We start from the raw sequence: 16,291 nt of genomic DNA, 5'->3' as shown, positions 1-16,291 counted from the left end.
GTTTGGGCTTACTAATTGTTAGTGTTCACTATAGAAAAACCTTATCTTATGCAAGAAAGAGTGGAATTTGATGTGCTGTAGAGAACATGAGCTTCATAGAAAAATAAATTGATCATTGCCAATACAGGATATCAACTCCTTGTAAATTAAAAACCTGATTGATTTTCCTCAGGACGCATTTCTTGTTGCCCACTGAGATACCTGTAAAAGTTGTTTACCACATCACAGAATCATCAGGAGACTGGTTAGTCCTGTCTTGGCCTCCACACAAGAGGCCATGGCAACACACTCAGGAGCATGTTGTGGCGTTTCCCCTCGGAAGTTGTCTGCAGTCTCCCTCCAGTGAAACGCTTTCCTTTAAGTGGTGATCACACCTCAGCACATCTGGAGACAAAGGGGCCACTGAGGCTCCACAAAGAAAAATGCCACTAAATTATTTCCTAAACAGTAGGGTTTATTTCAAGGCTAACTTACAATGGAATGAGACAAACTGTTTACATAAAAACCTAAGTACAAAAAATATAATACAACTTTTACTGTACATATCAGGATTCTCTTATTTTTTCCCACAAATGTTGGCAGATAGAGATGAGGAGGGGGCTGCTGTGGAAGGAAAATTGGGGGAATGTTGGCAGGACCCGGGATCATCCTTCATGAGTTGTTTATAAAAGATGCAAAGGTTTGGGTTCTAGCACTTGGCAATCCGCCAAGAGCAGTGAGTGAGCAGGACACTTGCACTTCTGGGGTACCAACTCATTTTACCTTGTAGACATGCTTGTTTTCCTCAGTGTTGAGGCTGGGAGCTGGCAGGAGTTGGTGTCTGCTGACTGGCTGCATGACCCCTGTGCTCTTTGCCCCTGAACATCCATCACTAATCCAGGGCAGCGGGCAATGGGCTCCCTACCTGCGCTGCACAGCCGGTATTTTAAAGTGATTTTGAAAACAGCATTATCTGGTGTCTTGGACAACTTTCTTAGATTTAGACCTGAACAGCTCTCCAGCAAGCAGTTAAGAACAGTGAATCGGGTGTGTGTGTTAAGTTGCTTCAGTCTTGTCCTACTCTTTGCAGCCCAATGTATGGTAGCCCACCAGGTTCCTATGCCCATGGGATTCTCCAGGTGAGAATACTGGGGTGGGTTGCCGTTTCCTTTTTCTAAAATTGTGTGCGTGCTGAGTCACTTCAGTCATGCTGGACTCTTTTCAAAACCAGTGAACTGATGAACAGAAAAGATGAAAGTGAAGATCACTGGAAATCTGGATTGCACATTTCTAGCAACCAGGTTTCCAATGAAACCTTGAAAGTATAATGTAAGGAATGAAAAGCAGTGTAGTATATACACCCAACAGTCATGAGGGGAATGTCCAGAAATCCACAAGTATTCCAACAAGACAACTGAAGTTCCATTTTTCTCACTCCAGTGAAGGGCAGACAGTGCTACCTCATTCTAAAAAGGGTCCATTATGATAAATATATATTGTCTCTTACACATGAATTTCAAGATCAGTAACTTTCTGTAAGTTTACCAAAGGCTCAACATGACTTCCAAGAAATTTCAATAAAAAAAAGAAAAACAATCCCAAATAAGTTTATTTTGTATCACAAAAACAGCAACAGCAAATTAACAAGGAATGAGGCATTTAACATTTCATAACATATTCAAAAGTTGTGAATGGCATAACACACAATTTTAATTACATACTTTTGAAGAATCTTACATTGGACCAATTTTGTGCACTTTCTTTGCAAACAGTGTAGAATTTTGGTGGTGTATGTAGGGGCTTGTGTTGAAGGTTCCTACTGTGCTTTCTTTCAAAGTGCAGAAATTCAAGTTTGATTTTGGCCAACAGTCACAGTATGGGTTGAGGGGAGAGAATGAATCAAATTTAACAGAGAAAACACCTGATTCAAATTAAGGAAGAAAACTTTGTGAACTTATGAAGCAGTTTTGACACTGACTTCAAACAAACAGTGGGCAGTATTCTATGTGGTTGTCACTCCACTCACCAGATCTGCCAAGCATCACCAGCTTCCATCTGATTTTCCTGTAGCTATAGAGACTTGACTGAAGAGGGCCAGTAACAAGATCCTTTAACTTCTACAGGCATCCCATTGACATTCCTTCTACAGAACAAACTCTCAAGTATTTTTGAAAGATGTAAAATTAAAGTGATGACAGTTTCTGGAAGGCTGGGCTCACCTAAATTCTGAATACATCATGCCACCCCACTCCGGCACCACAGCTCCAGTGGGGGCAGAATTCACACCTGACGATGCTGTGCTTCTTGTTCTTTTCCTGAGATCAAAGAGGCATATGAGTGATTTTCATTAGAGTACAGCCAATCAGTCTTCTGCTTTGAACAAATATCCAGATAAAATGATAAATCATCATCTGAAACAAGGCACTGGCGATTTTTTACAGGAAATTAAACTACCTGCACTTACTAACAAGGCTCTTTCTTAGTGATGATAGTTTGGGTCTTCTGGAATCCAGATTTTGCTTTCCAGCTTGTATTTATCTAATGTGGGGACCATTTTAAACATCTAACATTTGGGCCATTTTTGGCATTAAGTTGCCAAAAAGCTGAGAAAGAACAGGATCATCTTTGAATGGCTGGCCTAAGATTTCTGACTGATATGGAAGAGGTGGAATGAATTTTGTTGCCCATCCAACATGTTTGTTTAAGAAATGCTATACAGTGATTTTCCATTTCAATTTTTCTCCTTTCAGGTGTTACAATACCTTTGACTAGCTACTGTTGTCATGTCAACAACGTGAAGCAAGTTTGGTGGAATGAAAAATGGTTTTGGGTAATGGGTAATAAGGGGCTTCCCAGGTGGTGCGGCGGTAAAGAATCTGCCTGGTAATGCAGGAGATGAGACACAAGAGATATAGGAAGGAAAATCCGGTGGAGAAGGAAATGGCAACCCAATCCAATATTCTTGCCTAGGAAATTCCAAGGACAGAGGATTCTGGTGGGCTATATAGTCCACAGGGTCATGGAAGGTCACACATAAATGATCAACCAAGTGCACACACACACACATACAGTGGGTAAGAAGCTTGAATGTTTTGTTTTTCTTAGGCAGGACTAATACAATCTTTTAAAAATACTACACGAGACAACTTTCATTGGGAATAGTACATTCATGTCAGGCTCTGATTTTGGTTTTGATAATGCTGTTAGACATTTTGCAATGTGAACCCATATTTTCAAAAGAGAAAAGGTCTCCATTCCTAATGTTTCTGAAACATGTACTAAATTTTTGATGATGCAATATATGACCATTACAAAACTCCCACTTTGATCCATCTGCTCCAAAAATATCTATAATGCATCTTTAACATAAATCCATAAAAAAGAGAATGGAATAGTCATTTTGATAAAAATCTCTGCCAATAGTCCAACTTTATATCTTGCTCATTACTTTTCAATTTCAAAAGAAAAAACAAGCAAGGATGAAAGCAATATATTATTTTGTGTTTTATCAGGTTATCAAAATAGAATGCATTGGTTCTGTATTTGTAGAGTTACAAGATATATTTAAATTAATTATTATTAATGACAATAGGAAAGAATAACAAATAAATTCCACTATGGTCACTGGTCTCTGTATATTTTATCTTAGATGGCAATTTGCTGTGAAATATTTGGCATTCCCTTTTGTACATTTCTCAGGCCAAAATGAATGTTACTGTGTTGTCCCACTTCACACTCATTGATCAGAGAAGCTTTCTAGCGTCTGACAATAGTTAAAAAGGTAGGTAATCAGAAGTATTCAATCTTGGTAAAGCCTTGTCAACACGAATCACCATGTCAACATAAATTACCATGAAATAAGAGACAGTAGACGAAATGAATATGCTGGGCATAGCCAATGAGATCTGTGAACTCCATTTTGTATCGGCTTAAAAATAAGAGCAGGAAAACAGTTTGAATATGAATAGATTTAAGTGTGTTTGTTTGTTTCTGTTTAATTCCCTGCCTTCACAGACAATGATTATTGGAGTTGTGGGATTTATGTGCAGCCCTGCCACGTGGAGAACATATGCCTAGAGGCAGACTCGGTGCACGGCATTCACCCCTGATACTTGTTGCCTCTGGATAGATGCCCCAGAGTCACCTTGTGAAAATAGACTGAATTCGGTGTAGTTATCACGAAATGCCACACACAAGAAAATTCCACTGAAATATAAAAGACATCCTAGGGCTAAAGAAAGTTGATGACCTTGGGGCAAAGTCAATGCTGAAAGTGGTTTGACAGTGCTGGAGAAATATTCATAAATGTCAAAAAGGAACATCAGGATATTTGTAAATGCAAACACCATCACGGCTGCACCTCCAATGTGCATTAAGGGAGTGTTTACACAAAATGACTAACTGAGCGCAGACTTTGTACATTAAAAAAAAAAAAAAATCTCCTTTGATTTGCAGTTGCACTAACACATCCTTTCAGGAAGCCCCTGGGCTGAACATTTGTCCGTAACTCTGAAGGCATCTGACTCACTAACTCTCTAAATTCTGAAGGATTCCTGTGCGAACTCTGACCACACAGGCTTTGATGCCCATGAATTCACCCTTTTCAGATAAATGAGGAAACAGAGGCACCTTCATCTGCACTCTGGGCAGTTGATCCCGGAAGATGCAGGGATCACACACAGGACTGTGTGAGATGATCACAGTCTCCACCTGGGATCATCCACAGCCCTGGGCTGCGAGGGACCAGAGTCCCTTCTTCACAAGACCACTTTCTCCCAAATTCACTTCCTTTCTCTTTGACATCACTCATGAGTCAAGGGGCCAGACCCCTGGCTCTCACTGACCCCGTGGGCTGACCATCCCTGGGCACAGAGCCTTCTCCACATAGGAGCCCTCACATCTGCTCACCACTTACCCCTCTCAGTTCCTTTAGGCTCTCTGTCCACCCTCCATACACACAGGGAGCCATCTTTTCCCCCAGGATTACTGCCAATTCTAGTTGGAATCGACAGGCTTAGTGACACGTCCCTGAAAGAGCAGGAAGGTTCAGATCCCCCGGTAAGTCCCAGGGGCACCAGCACAGAAGCAGGCCTAGAGCAAGTCAGGCAATCAGGGAAGAAAAAGCCCGAGTCCAGGGAACCTGGGTCTTCATGCAGCACAGCCTGAGTCTGTGTCTCCAGAATCCAGAGTTGAGGTCGTCCAGGGAGACAAATCCCTCAGTGTGATCAGAGCCATCATCTGCAGAGCTACTCTGAGAGGCCACCTGCTATGCTGTGAGCAGGGAGCCTGGGGCAGTGCGGGTTGGTGTTAGCCAGTGACTAGTCTAATCTAGACAAAGCACCCAACACTGGGAATCAGATTCCAAAGAATTTCAGTGTGAGACCGAAGCCCGTTTCCTAATGAGAACCAGCCAAACTTCAACTATATCTAGAAGCAACCCTAGAAATTAAACTGTTATTAGTTTTTATTTGTGCTGCCTGTTTCAGAAAAAAAAAGACAAAAGGAAAGGAAGAATGAAAGAAAGAAAAAGAAAAAGAAAGGAAGGAGGTTGGATAATGAAGAAGTTACACAGAAATTTAAAATGTGACAGGTGTTGGCAGGAATCTCTACCATCCCCCTTACAAAGAGCTGCTGTTGGAAGTCTCCAGCAGAAGTGAGAGGCTTTACCATGAAAGCCACCACGTAGGGGCTTAATGAAGGGTACAGAGGGGAGGCAGACACGTGAGCAGTAGCCCTATGGTAACGGGAAAACAAAAGTTATTCCATGGCTGGTTAAAATTCTTAGATTATAGCTAAAACTATTTCAAAACCAATCCATATTCTATTAAGTAAGAGGGAGGGATGGAGAGAGGAAGGGATGGGAGGGAAGGGGAGAGAGAGAGGAGAGAGAGAGCAGAACATTTTTGTTTTGAATAGAATGCCAGAGAACAAAAACGAATGAATTTCTTTGCGGTGATCATCATAAAGCTTTATGCGATCAACAACATGAAAAGCCTGTTGCGGGGGAGGGTGCTTTCCTTAGTGTGTGAGACTAATTAATGACCAACTTTGAAGTCATTTAGAGAACATTTCCCATCAAGTCCAGTGATGCTTTTTTTATTTGAAATGTCAGTATCGTCCGTCCTAGGGGAAAGAGAATGATCTTTTAAGCTTAGAAAACATTGTGGGGGTTGGAATTCATAAAACTGTTAAATGTGCTTCACGATGCGGACATCTGTCTTCCAGAACAGTGATGAGACAGGGTGAAGCAACCAAGGAAAACACAACCCAAGGACAATTAGAAAACCAAGTGTGGACTTCAGACAGAGCAATCTCACACAGCATTCAAGGGAATATGGGAGACACAGCATGAACTCCCCACTGGGAAGACCCAGAACATCATTCACTTGAAATCTATCAGACCTCCCAGAGCCCAGCTACAATTAAGATTTTATTTTAGTAGAGCCATTTCAGAAAATTTGGGTACATGAGAATGTTTTGAACTCAACAACATTCATTACGAAGCATAAAAATTTCGAATTTCTTTAGATAGGAAAGGGTGAATACATGTATGCTAAAACATACATGTGTCCCTCGATGCCCATACTGTAGATTTTCACAGATCTGAAGGTTCATTGATCAATAAGAGTATGTTTTAATGTCCATCCAGGCCTTTATCATGACACCCAGAGGCATCCAATGGATAGTTTCAATCTTCTTGTTACTTTCAAAAATTATTCAACCAACTGCCATATATTATGTATCTTTCTTTTGTGAGTAATTTATCCTTTTTTTTTCCTTCTGGGGACCACACTGAACAGTATCATAACTCTGAAATGCTTATGAATGATTGAAGCTCAGAACCACAGGGATCAATGAAAGCCTTAACTTCCAGATACCCTGATTTCTCAGGGTACTTCTTCTGAAATGTTGTTGCCCCATGCAGGGAGAGATGGGAGTAGGTGGGTGGGAAGGCAGCACTGAGATAAAAAAACAAAAGGCACCCAAGCTAAATACCACCTCCTGACCTGACCTGGAGGCAGCAAATGACAGCTTGGAACTTGGGGAGCACTTCAGTATGCACAGCAACACGCTGCAGAAAGCCAGCTTTACACATCGTTAATGCTCTTAGTAGGGGCTGGTGTCCATACGTTAGTTCTATCAGGGAGATGGAAAATAGAAAGTTGCTTTTCATTAAGTGTCAGTTCATCCAATGCCTTCTGTAGCATGAAAAAAAAAAAAAGTTGTTTTCAATTATATTTCAGTTCTTTCAATACTTTCTTCAATTGGCATCATGAATGCTCAAAATTTTTCTTTGCAGAGAGAGGGCAGGTGCACAATCTATTATACAAATGCTAAACAAGTGGTTATTTTACAGAGTGGTTCTTTAGGATGTTACTACGGCCCAGACAGGCAGGCTCCCTTGACCGCGTGGCAAAGAGCTCCCTGAACTGCCATGAAATCCACAAGGCAGAATAAGGCGAGCTTCCCGGCAAGCTGCAGAACACATTCACCCTTCATCCCGTCTGTCCCTCTGTTCTTTACACTCACTTCCCCTGGGAACACCACAGCAATGGCAGCAAGACTGAGGGTGGAGACCTCACATCGCGTACCTGCACCTCCACAGATGCCAGCCAGGCTGAATCCCCGGGCGTCCTCAGGAGAGAAGCATTCCAAGTCCAAACACACACAGGACCATCCAGAATGAGAAGATGGAGATCACCACAATGGTGAGTCCTTGCATGGCCACATTCATATTCTCCATTTTATCAATACTATAAAGCATGTGGAGGTGGGGAGGCTCTCATATAAAGTGCCTGCTTTCTTGAATTAAATCACCATTAAGATTTATGCTCAGAGTCAAGAAGATTGTTCATATTTCTAAAGACTGCTTCCAATGTGGGTGGTACAGTTATGAAAAAGCTCAAAAAAAGCAACCAACTTATTCGAAAAGTGGACTGAACATAATAAAAACAAAATAAAACTGCACACCATGGCTCATTAAAGACAATCATCAAGAATTGTAGACCAGATTTTCACAGTCATGTTTAGATTTTTGTTGCTTTTGAGAACGTTTCTCTTCGGCAGCAATGGGACACTAGTGGCTTGAAATGCACTTGAGATGTATCCAGACTCCATCTCTGAAGGCTTGGAGACATGGGCAGTCACGGAGCACAGGCCTTAAGGAACTGGGGGAATTACATGAAGCCAAAAATAGAAGAGCTCTTAGTACTCATCATAGTTATTGAGATCTGTAAAGTAGGCGTTAGAATAGGTCTTCCCGGTGAGATGTGGGTTGAAGTATTTGTTTCTTTCCTCTAGGATCAAGTTGTTTTTGTTAAACGCCTGTAAAATATAAGATAGAAGACTTACAAGTACTCAGTAAGCAGTATTTCAGAAAGAGAATATAACAGGAGACGATTATAGTTGACCCTGGAACAACACAGGTGTTCGGGGCACCGACCCTCCTCGAAGCTGAAAATCTGAATATAAGTTATATCCACCCTCCATACGTGTGGTTCTTCCACGTCTGAGGTCTGCCTGGACACACAGTGCTGCACCTGGATTCAACCAACTTCCTATCATGGAGTACGGTAGTAATACTGAAAAAATCTGCAAATAAGTGGACCCAAGAAGGGCAGTGTTGTTCAAAAATCTGCTGTGTGTGTATGTGAGCTCTCCCCTAAGCCTTCATTGTTTTCAAATGTCTTTTCTCACTTACACACTTCTGCACATCATTTTCCTCGTTGAGGACTTGCCTCATAACTAGGATGAGGTCGGTAGATTTTTCAGTCCAGATTATTTTTGAGCTTTACTCAGAAAGTCTACTTTTGAACTTTAGTCTGAAAATTTCCAAGAGTTAGAACACCTAAATTGAAACCTCCAGGAAACCTAAGACTCTAGTGATTTCAAATTCACGAGCACTTTGAGTATTACCACTTGTAACTGAGTAGCTGTATAAGCAGCTTTTGGATTGTCATGGTACATTGATAAAAGATTTTGAAGGAACACATTTACATAAATGCATGAGATTCTTAATTTCTCATTTTCTACACTTGTGGGAAGGTGACTGTGGTGGTGGTGGTTTCTACTGCAGCCATTTCTGACACAAAATCTCCTTCTCACTAAGAGAATAGTTACCCATACTCTGGGGCCTCCCTGGTGGTTGAGATGATAAAGAATCTGCCTGCAATGCAGGAGACCCAGGTTCAATCCCTGGGTCAGAAGATCCCCTGAAGAAGGGAATGGCTTACCACTCCAGTATTCTTGCCTGAAGAATCCCATGGACAGAGGGGCCTGGCTGGCTACAGTCCATGGAGTTGCAAACAGCCAGACATGACTGAGCAATTTTCACTTCACTTTACATACCCGTACTTTTGTTGAACTATCCCAAGTAGAGGGTAAATTATGAGAGGCTCAAAATAAAAGATGTTAGGTAGGTGGCAGAGCCCAAACATCCAGGATTTATCTGGCCAAGGAGTCATAAGAAAGTTCTAGAAAGACTCATTAGAGCCTGGACAGCGGTACTTTGCCTTCAGAGCAGCAAGATTTCAGATTAAGTGGCTCCTGGATCTTCAGTGAGAAGAGGAGACCAGCTAAATGATCTTCAGATGCTTGAAGCAACTGATCACAGGTGAGCTGATGGGTTGGGATCACACGGAGAAGGGCTCCCTTCTTGGCTACTGGAGGTTTCTCCTTGAAGATTCTTGCTCCTGGGAACACATGTTCCTCCTCCTCTGGGGGCTTGGTTCTGAGAAGGTGTGTGGGGTGTGTTATTAATTCTTGGGGCTTCATTTCCTGGCTCTATCATGGATCAGTATAATGTGCTGATGGCTGCTGGATCCAGCTCTGTCTCTATGCATGTGGGGGCCCCATGGTGATGAGAGGAATGAGAGAGGCCCCTGCAGATCCTGGGACATAAGAGCCTCCAACTAGCTGAAGCTGTGAGGGCTGAAGAAACTCCGTTTTCCATGTGGGAAAGAAACTGGATTTTGAATGAAACCATCACAGCAGAGAGACAGGGCATCAACATACTCCCTAAGGACTATTAAGGGGAACCATGAACTTCACAGGAATGTCAAAATTCAGGTAGCTTAATGAAATGATGGCATTTGCAGCAACATGGACAGACGTAGACAGGATCATACTAAGTGAAGTACGCCGGACAAAGACAAATATCGTATGATATCAATTATATGTGGAATCTAAAAAATAATACAAATGAACTTATTTACAAAGCAGAAACACAGAAAATAAACTTATGGTTTCCAAATGGGAAAGGTGGGCATGGGATAAATTAGGAGTATGGGATTAATAGATATATATCATCATATACAAACTAAACAGCAAGGATTTACTGTGCAGCACAGGGAAATATATTCAATATCTTGTGAAAGCAAAGTGAAAAGTGAAAGCAAAGTCAGACTCTTTGAGACCCCACGGACTGTAGCCTGTGAGGTTCCTCCGTCCATGGAATTTTCCAGGCAAGAGTACTGGAGTGGGTTGCCATTTCCTTCTCCAGGGGATCTTCCCGACCCAGGGATTGAACCCGGGTCTCCAGCACTGCAGACAGACGATTTTACCGTCTGAGCCACCATGGAAGCAGCACAGGGGAACATAGTCAATATCTTGTAACAACCTATAATGGGAAAGAATCAGAAACCAAATGTACATGTAACAGAATCACTTTGCTGTGCACCTGAAATTAACACAACACTGCTAATCAACTCTCTTTCAATATGTCAAATAAAAATTAACGGAAAAAATAAGAGACGTCATTCACCTTGCCCCTCACCCCATGACCTGAATCACCACCGCTGAGTTTTGCCGACAGCCCCCAGGATAACACCTGCCTCCTTGGCATACCTGGCCACAGCAGTGGCTGCCGATCCTTACCTTGATGGCCTCCACCGAGTCGTACTTGTCCAGTTTGTTAATGTGGTTGGTTATGCTGGTGTTGAGAGGGGCGGGTGCGACAGGGTGGATGACGGTGGCGTCGTGGGATTGTTGCTGGTACCGCTGGCAGTAGGTATAGACGAGCAGCGTGAGAAGGCAGCCTAGGATGGAGCTGCTGAGCCCCACGGCAATCATGTGGAACAAGTTGAACTCTGGGGAGACAAGAGCCACAGTGAGGCCACCGGGAAAGGGACACACTCCTCCCCAGCACAGTGGGCTCAGAGGAAAAGAGAAGGATGCAAGGGGAAAGCACCACATTCCTTCCAAAACCAGGAAATCATCAGACCCTCCTTTGAAGTGTCCCAGGGACGTCCCCGGTGGTTTGCAGTTAAGACTCTGCCTTCTAAGGGGGGCGGTGTGGGTTTGATCCCTGGTCAGGGAGCTAAGATCCTACGTGTCTTGTTGCCCGCCCCCCCCCCAAAAAAAAAAACAGAAACAAGATACAAGACAGAAACAGTATCATAACAAATTCAATAAAGCCTTTTTTTTTTTTAATGTGGACCATGAAAAAAAAATCTTTAATAATATAAAATGTCACTGCTACCAAAACACTTCTCCGCATTGACCAGTGTAGTTTATGTCAATGCTTTTATGGATTATAACCAGTCTTTTGGACGTCCCCACACACCCTAGCAGAGACATTTTTTCTCTTTAAAGGCTTGAACAAGAAAGTCCTTCTGTCTCAAGTGCAGCATGATCTGTGGTTCCTGGGGTTCCTAGGGAGCACGTTTTCCATGCTCCTGAAGGGACTGAGGGCCCCAGCACACAGCCTGTCTGTGTCCCGGGAACAAAGCGAGGATGCATCTCACTGCTTCCCATCCCCACTCACCTGCAAGCCTGACCACTTCCCCTCTCCTTTATCGCTTCATATTGTTTAAAACTGTGCTCTGATTGCATCATTCTTAATGTTTCCACTACATTTTTGGAATATGAATATGCACATATTGTATAACATTAGAAAGTGCATAAGGGTAGACAAGAATAAGTCTTTTTAATTTTTTTAATTTCCAAGAGGAAACGACTGTCACCATTTCTGTACTATGTTTTGGAGACACAAGGCACACTCACATGCTGTGTGTGTCTGTTGTAAATGTCACCCAGGTACCATTTTTTTCACTCACTTTGTATTTTAGAGACCTTATAAGTAAAATGCTTTACTCCAAAGAAACAAAGGATTTGTATCAAAGAAATATGATCTTTTAATGGTCATGAAATGACCCTCTTTTATACAGTGTTTTTTTCCTACTTAATAACATTTCAAGTTATTTTGAGTTATAAATACAAAATATTGAAAAAACGAACTGATAGGGCCTTATGTCTCTAATATAGGATTGGTTTGAGTGGTATCAAAGTGGCATAGCAAGGCCTGCTTAATGTCTGAGAAAGAACAACAAAATAAAAAATAAGATATTCACTGTGTGTTGGTAAAACACTCGACAATCAAAATTTTAAGCCTTTTAGGAAATAAAGATGACATCTGAGCTGTGCCCGTGAAGCTGAAATTACTGAAATTCAGGTAAAGCAAAGTATGACCTCAATGCTTTTCTGCTGTCTTGGCAATGTATGGCTCACCAGTTGCCTGAGGGTTACTGGCCTTGTGTCTCCATTGCACAGGGCGCTTCTGAGGATCTAGCTTTTCTCCCAGATGTCCCCTTCATGCATCACCAGATGCCAAGTGTCACCCTTCCTCTCTCTCACTGCCCACTCTGCACTCAAATGGGACCACTGAAGATGCCTGCTGGGTACCACTGTGGATGCCGGACGAGAAGACTGGGCCACATGGGGAGGTCCCCAGGGAGAGAAGACCTGTGAGTCTGTTCCCTGTACCCAGCAGGTCCTGGCATATTTGTTCTTTAATCACCTGGGCTCCTTCCCAAGGACTCTGAGGGCTGCCTTTGCCTCACCTGGAATCCAGAGCACAGGTGGAGCATCCTTCACCCATCTCTAAACCCTCTAAGCTTCTCCCTCTAAGCTGTGCCCCTTTGCTGCTCCTGGACACCATATTCTGGGGCTCTGGGGCCCTAGGAACTGGATTTGCACCCCAAGGTAGATGAAGATGGTGTAGAAGGGCAGCCTCTTCCTCTGTCCTCTGTGAGCTATAACCAATGTACTGCCACTCCCACTGAAATTCTAAACTGATGATTCCTAATAGAGGCCTCCAGTGCCTTCAGCACCTGAGGCTGGATAATCCAGGAGGATGATACTAGAACATTCCACAGTACCACCCATTCCCTGACATCCACCTCAATTTTTCACTTCTTGATTATTTGGTCACTGGTTTAACAAAGTGAAAGGAATAAATAAATTTGTGGCGTTTTCTGATTTTGTCTAAAGCCTTTAGGGCTGAATCTGGGACAGTAGAATTAAGTATGTAAGGGCCATTCTACTAGCAACCATTAGAAGCTTCTACTCTAACCCTAAAGCCACCCTCAAGGTAAGCAAGCGTGGACTCCACACTTGTCATTTCTCAATGCTTTATAGCCATTTAGACCCTCCAGGGTCAAGGCCATGTGGGGATAAAAGCACTTCTGCTGCCTATATTTTCCTCCAATAGTTTCAGAGCGTCCAGTCTTACGTTTACGTCTTCAATCCATTTTGAGTTTGTTTTTGTGTAGGTGTTAGGGAGTGTTCTAACTTCATTCTTTTATGCGTGGCTGTCCAGTTGTCCCAGCACCACTCATTGAAGAGACTGTCTTTTTTCCATTGTATATCCTTGTCTCCTCTGTCACAGATTAGGTCACTGTAGAAGCAGGTGTTTTTCTCTGGGTTTTCTATCCTAATCCATTGAGCTATAGTTTTGTTTTTGTGCCAGTACCATACTGTACTGATTACTGTAGCTTTGTAATATAGCCTGAAGTCAGGGCTCCTGATTCCTCCAGCTCTGTTTTTCTTTTTCAAACTTGCTTTGGCTAGTTGGGGTCTTCTGTGTTTTCATATAAATTGTAAAATAATTTGGTTATAATTCTGTGAAAAATGCCATTAGTAATTTGATAGGGATTTCACTGAATCTGTAGTTTCCTTTAGGTAACAATAGTCATTTTCACAATATTGATTTTTCCAATTTAAGAACATGGTACATCTCTCCATCTGTTCGTGTCATTTGTTTGTCTTTTACTAGTGTCTTACAGTTTTCTGAGTATGGATCTTTTGCCTTCTTATGTACATTTATTCCTAGGTATTTTATTCTTTATATCCAGCAAAACTGACTTTCAAGTATAAGGAGAATAATCTGTTGTCTCAGTGTCACAACTTGGAGAACACTGTTCACAGGAGCCCTTCCTGTGGGCATATTCAGAGAACAAGACCCATACAACAGGCAAGACACAGACAAGGGGTTGGAGGTGAGCCTTAAATACGCAGCGGCTTGTAAACAAAGGCCAGTGAGGGTGAGAGGGGAGCACGCACGGCACAGCCACTCTGGGTTCTGATGGTGCAGACAGAGCACAGCTGCAGATTCTGTGCTTTTCACACATGGAAGACTGGTGGGGACTGTCTGTCTAGCAAGTCCATTGGCACCATTTTTCCAGCAGCATTTGCTCACCACGTGTCTCTGTGTCACATTTTAGCAATTTTTGCAATAGTTCAAACTTTTTTTTTATTACTGTTATAATCTATTATGGTAATCTGTGATCAGTGATCTTTGATGTTACTATTGCAAAAAATTATGACTTGCCAAAGGCTCAGATGATGGTTAGCTTTTTCTTTTTTTGGCAATACAGTACTTTTAAATTTATAAAAGTACTTCTGCTGTAGTAGTAACATATTATAACAGGGGAAGATGTATGACTCTCTCCATATGCAGATACTTTGTCATTAGTCAAGTGAATCATTCCTGCAGGTGCCTGGGGAAGGCTGGGCCAGCTGACATCCCTAGGATGATCGTATAGTCTCTGGGTCTCATGCAACTAAAAATAGCTCTCAAAGTCAGAACCTTTCAAGAGGCCTACATTTTTTTCTGTGTAAGTGAAAAATGTTCCTATTAAATCTCTTGAATCTGCTTAGTGTGGCACTTTGCTTTGAATATGCTTTTTTGCTATTGTTTTGGTTCAGTAAATTTGGAACAGAGACCAATTACCCAGTGGGCTCAACTGGCCAATTATCTGTGTAAAGTTTGACTGATTTTTCAATAAGCTGAAAAAAGTTATCTGTGAAGTCCCCTCAACATCCTCAAAACTCCTTGCTAGGTAACGCTTTTTACTTGTCACCTACAATTAGCCCCATCTGACCTCTTACCCCCAGGGCTTCCCCGGGGGCTCAGACTGTAAAGAATTGGCCTGTAATGCAGGAGACTCGGATTCAATCCCTGGGTCAGGAAGATCCCTTGGAGAAGGGAATGGTAATCTCCCCCACTATTCTTGCCTGGGAAATCCCATGGACAGAGGAGCCTGGAGGGCTAGAGTCCACAGAGTCACAAAGAGTCAGACACGACTGACCATCTGGAGCACGCCTGCACACATGACCACTTACCCACCTGCTCTGCTGTGCCAGTGTCAGCAGCCTAAGACCAAAACAATGAGTTTTGAAGACTGTGATTAAAGTTTCTATGACTGAATCAATAGCACCTTGAGGTTTGATTTGGTGCAGCATATGGCAGAACTGGCTCAAACACACAAATGCTGAGTCTTAGGATGGAAGTGGGCCTTCTGTCCCTCCTCGCTCAGTTGGTAAAGAATCTGCTTGCAATGCAGGAGACCCAGGTTCGATTCCTGGGTTGGGAAGATCCCCTGGAGAAGGAAATGGCAACCCACTCCACAGAGGCTACAGTCCATGGGGTTGCAAGAGTCGGACACGACTGAGCGACTAAAGAGAGTAAGAGAGACAAAAGGGCCTTCTGTGTCATGTCCTCCTGGATGTTCAAGGTCTTGGCAGGACTCCCATATCTTACCCTGAGAAGGCCAGCTGAGGAAAGTGGCTTGTGAATTTGTGTTACACCTGCAGGGTCAGTCATGCTGCAGAAGCATCAGCTGGCTGCATCCAGATTCTGCCTTGAAATCCCTCAGGATGGGGACATTCTCTATAATCTCTGCCACTCTGGGGACCCTGGGTATTGTCTAAGAGTGCTGCCTGGACAGAGATGCTATGGCTGCAGACCCCAGACACCTTCCCGTGGGACACTCAGCACCAGGACTCTTTTCTTGTGGTGATTGTTGTTTAGTTGCTAAGTCATGTCTGACTCTTTGTGACTGCACAGACTATAACCCATCAGGCTCCTCTGCCCAAGAAATTTCTCAGGCAAGATTATTGCAGTGGGTTGCCAATTCCTTCTCTAGGGGATCTTCCTGACCCAGGGATTGAACTGACATCTCCTGCTTTGGCAGGCAGATTCTTTATCACTGAGCCATCTTGGAAACCCAAGGTGCTCCGGGCTTAACACTCA

General features: G+C 42.8%; 1 protein-coding gene across 5 annotated transcripts in view; it reads right to left on the bottom strand.

Annotated features, from left to right (window-relative positions):
• Positions 1 to 1,570: 1,570 nt before the first annotated feature.
• Positions 1,571 to 16,291, bottom strand: part of SEMA5A (semaphorin 5A) — a 568,136-nt gene continuing 553,415 nt past the window's right edge. For all 5 annotated transcript variants that reach the window (XM_070357735.1, XM_070357734.1, XM_070357733.1 and 2 more), the window contains 2 exons: positions 10,855 to 11,066; positions 1,571 to 8,304 (listed from right to left, as the gene is read on the bottom strand). In XM_070357735.1, the coding sequence (XP_070213836.1) occupies positions 8,185 to 8,304; positions 10,855 to 11,066 (332 nt within the window). In that variant the 3' untranslated portion in view covers positions 1,571 to 8,184. The remainder of the gene's footprint in view (positions 8,305 to 10,854; positions 11,067 to 16,291) is intronic.

This window comes from Bos mutus, chromosome 20, assembly GCF_027580195.1.
Source record: "Bos mutus isolate GX-2022 chromosome 20, NWIPB_WYAK_1.1, whole genome shotgun sequence".
Lineage (NCBI taxonomy): Eukaryota > Metazoa > Chordata > Mammalia > Artiodactyla > Bovidae > Bos > Bos mutus.
Note: the sequence above shows the minus strand (reverse complement) of the source record. Positions and strands in the feature narration are given on the sequence as shown.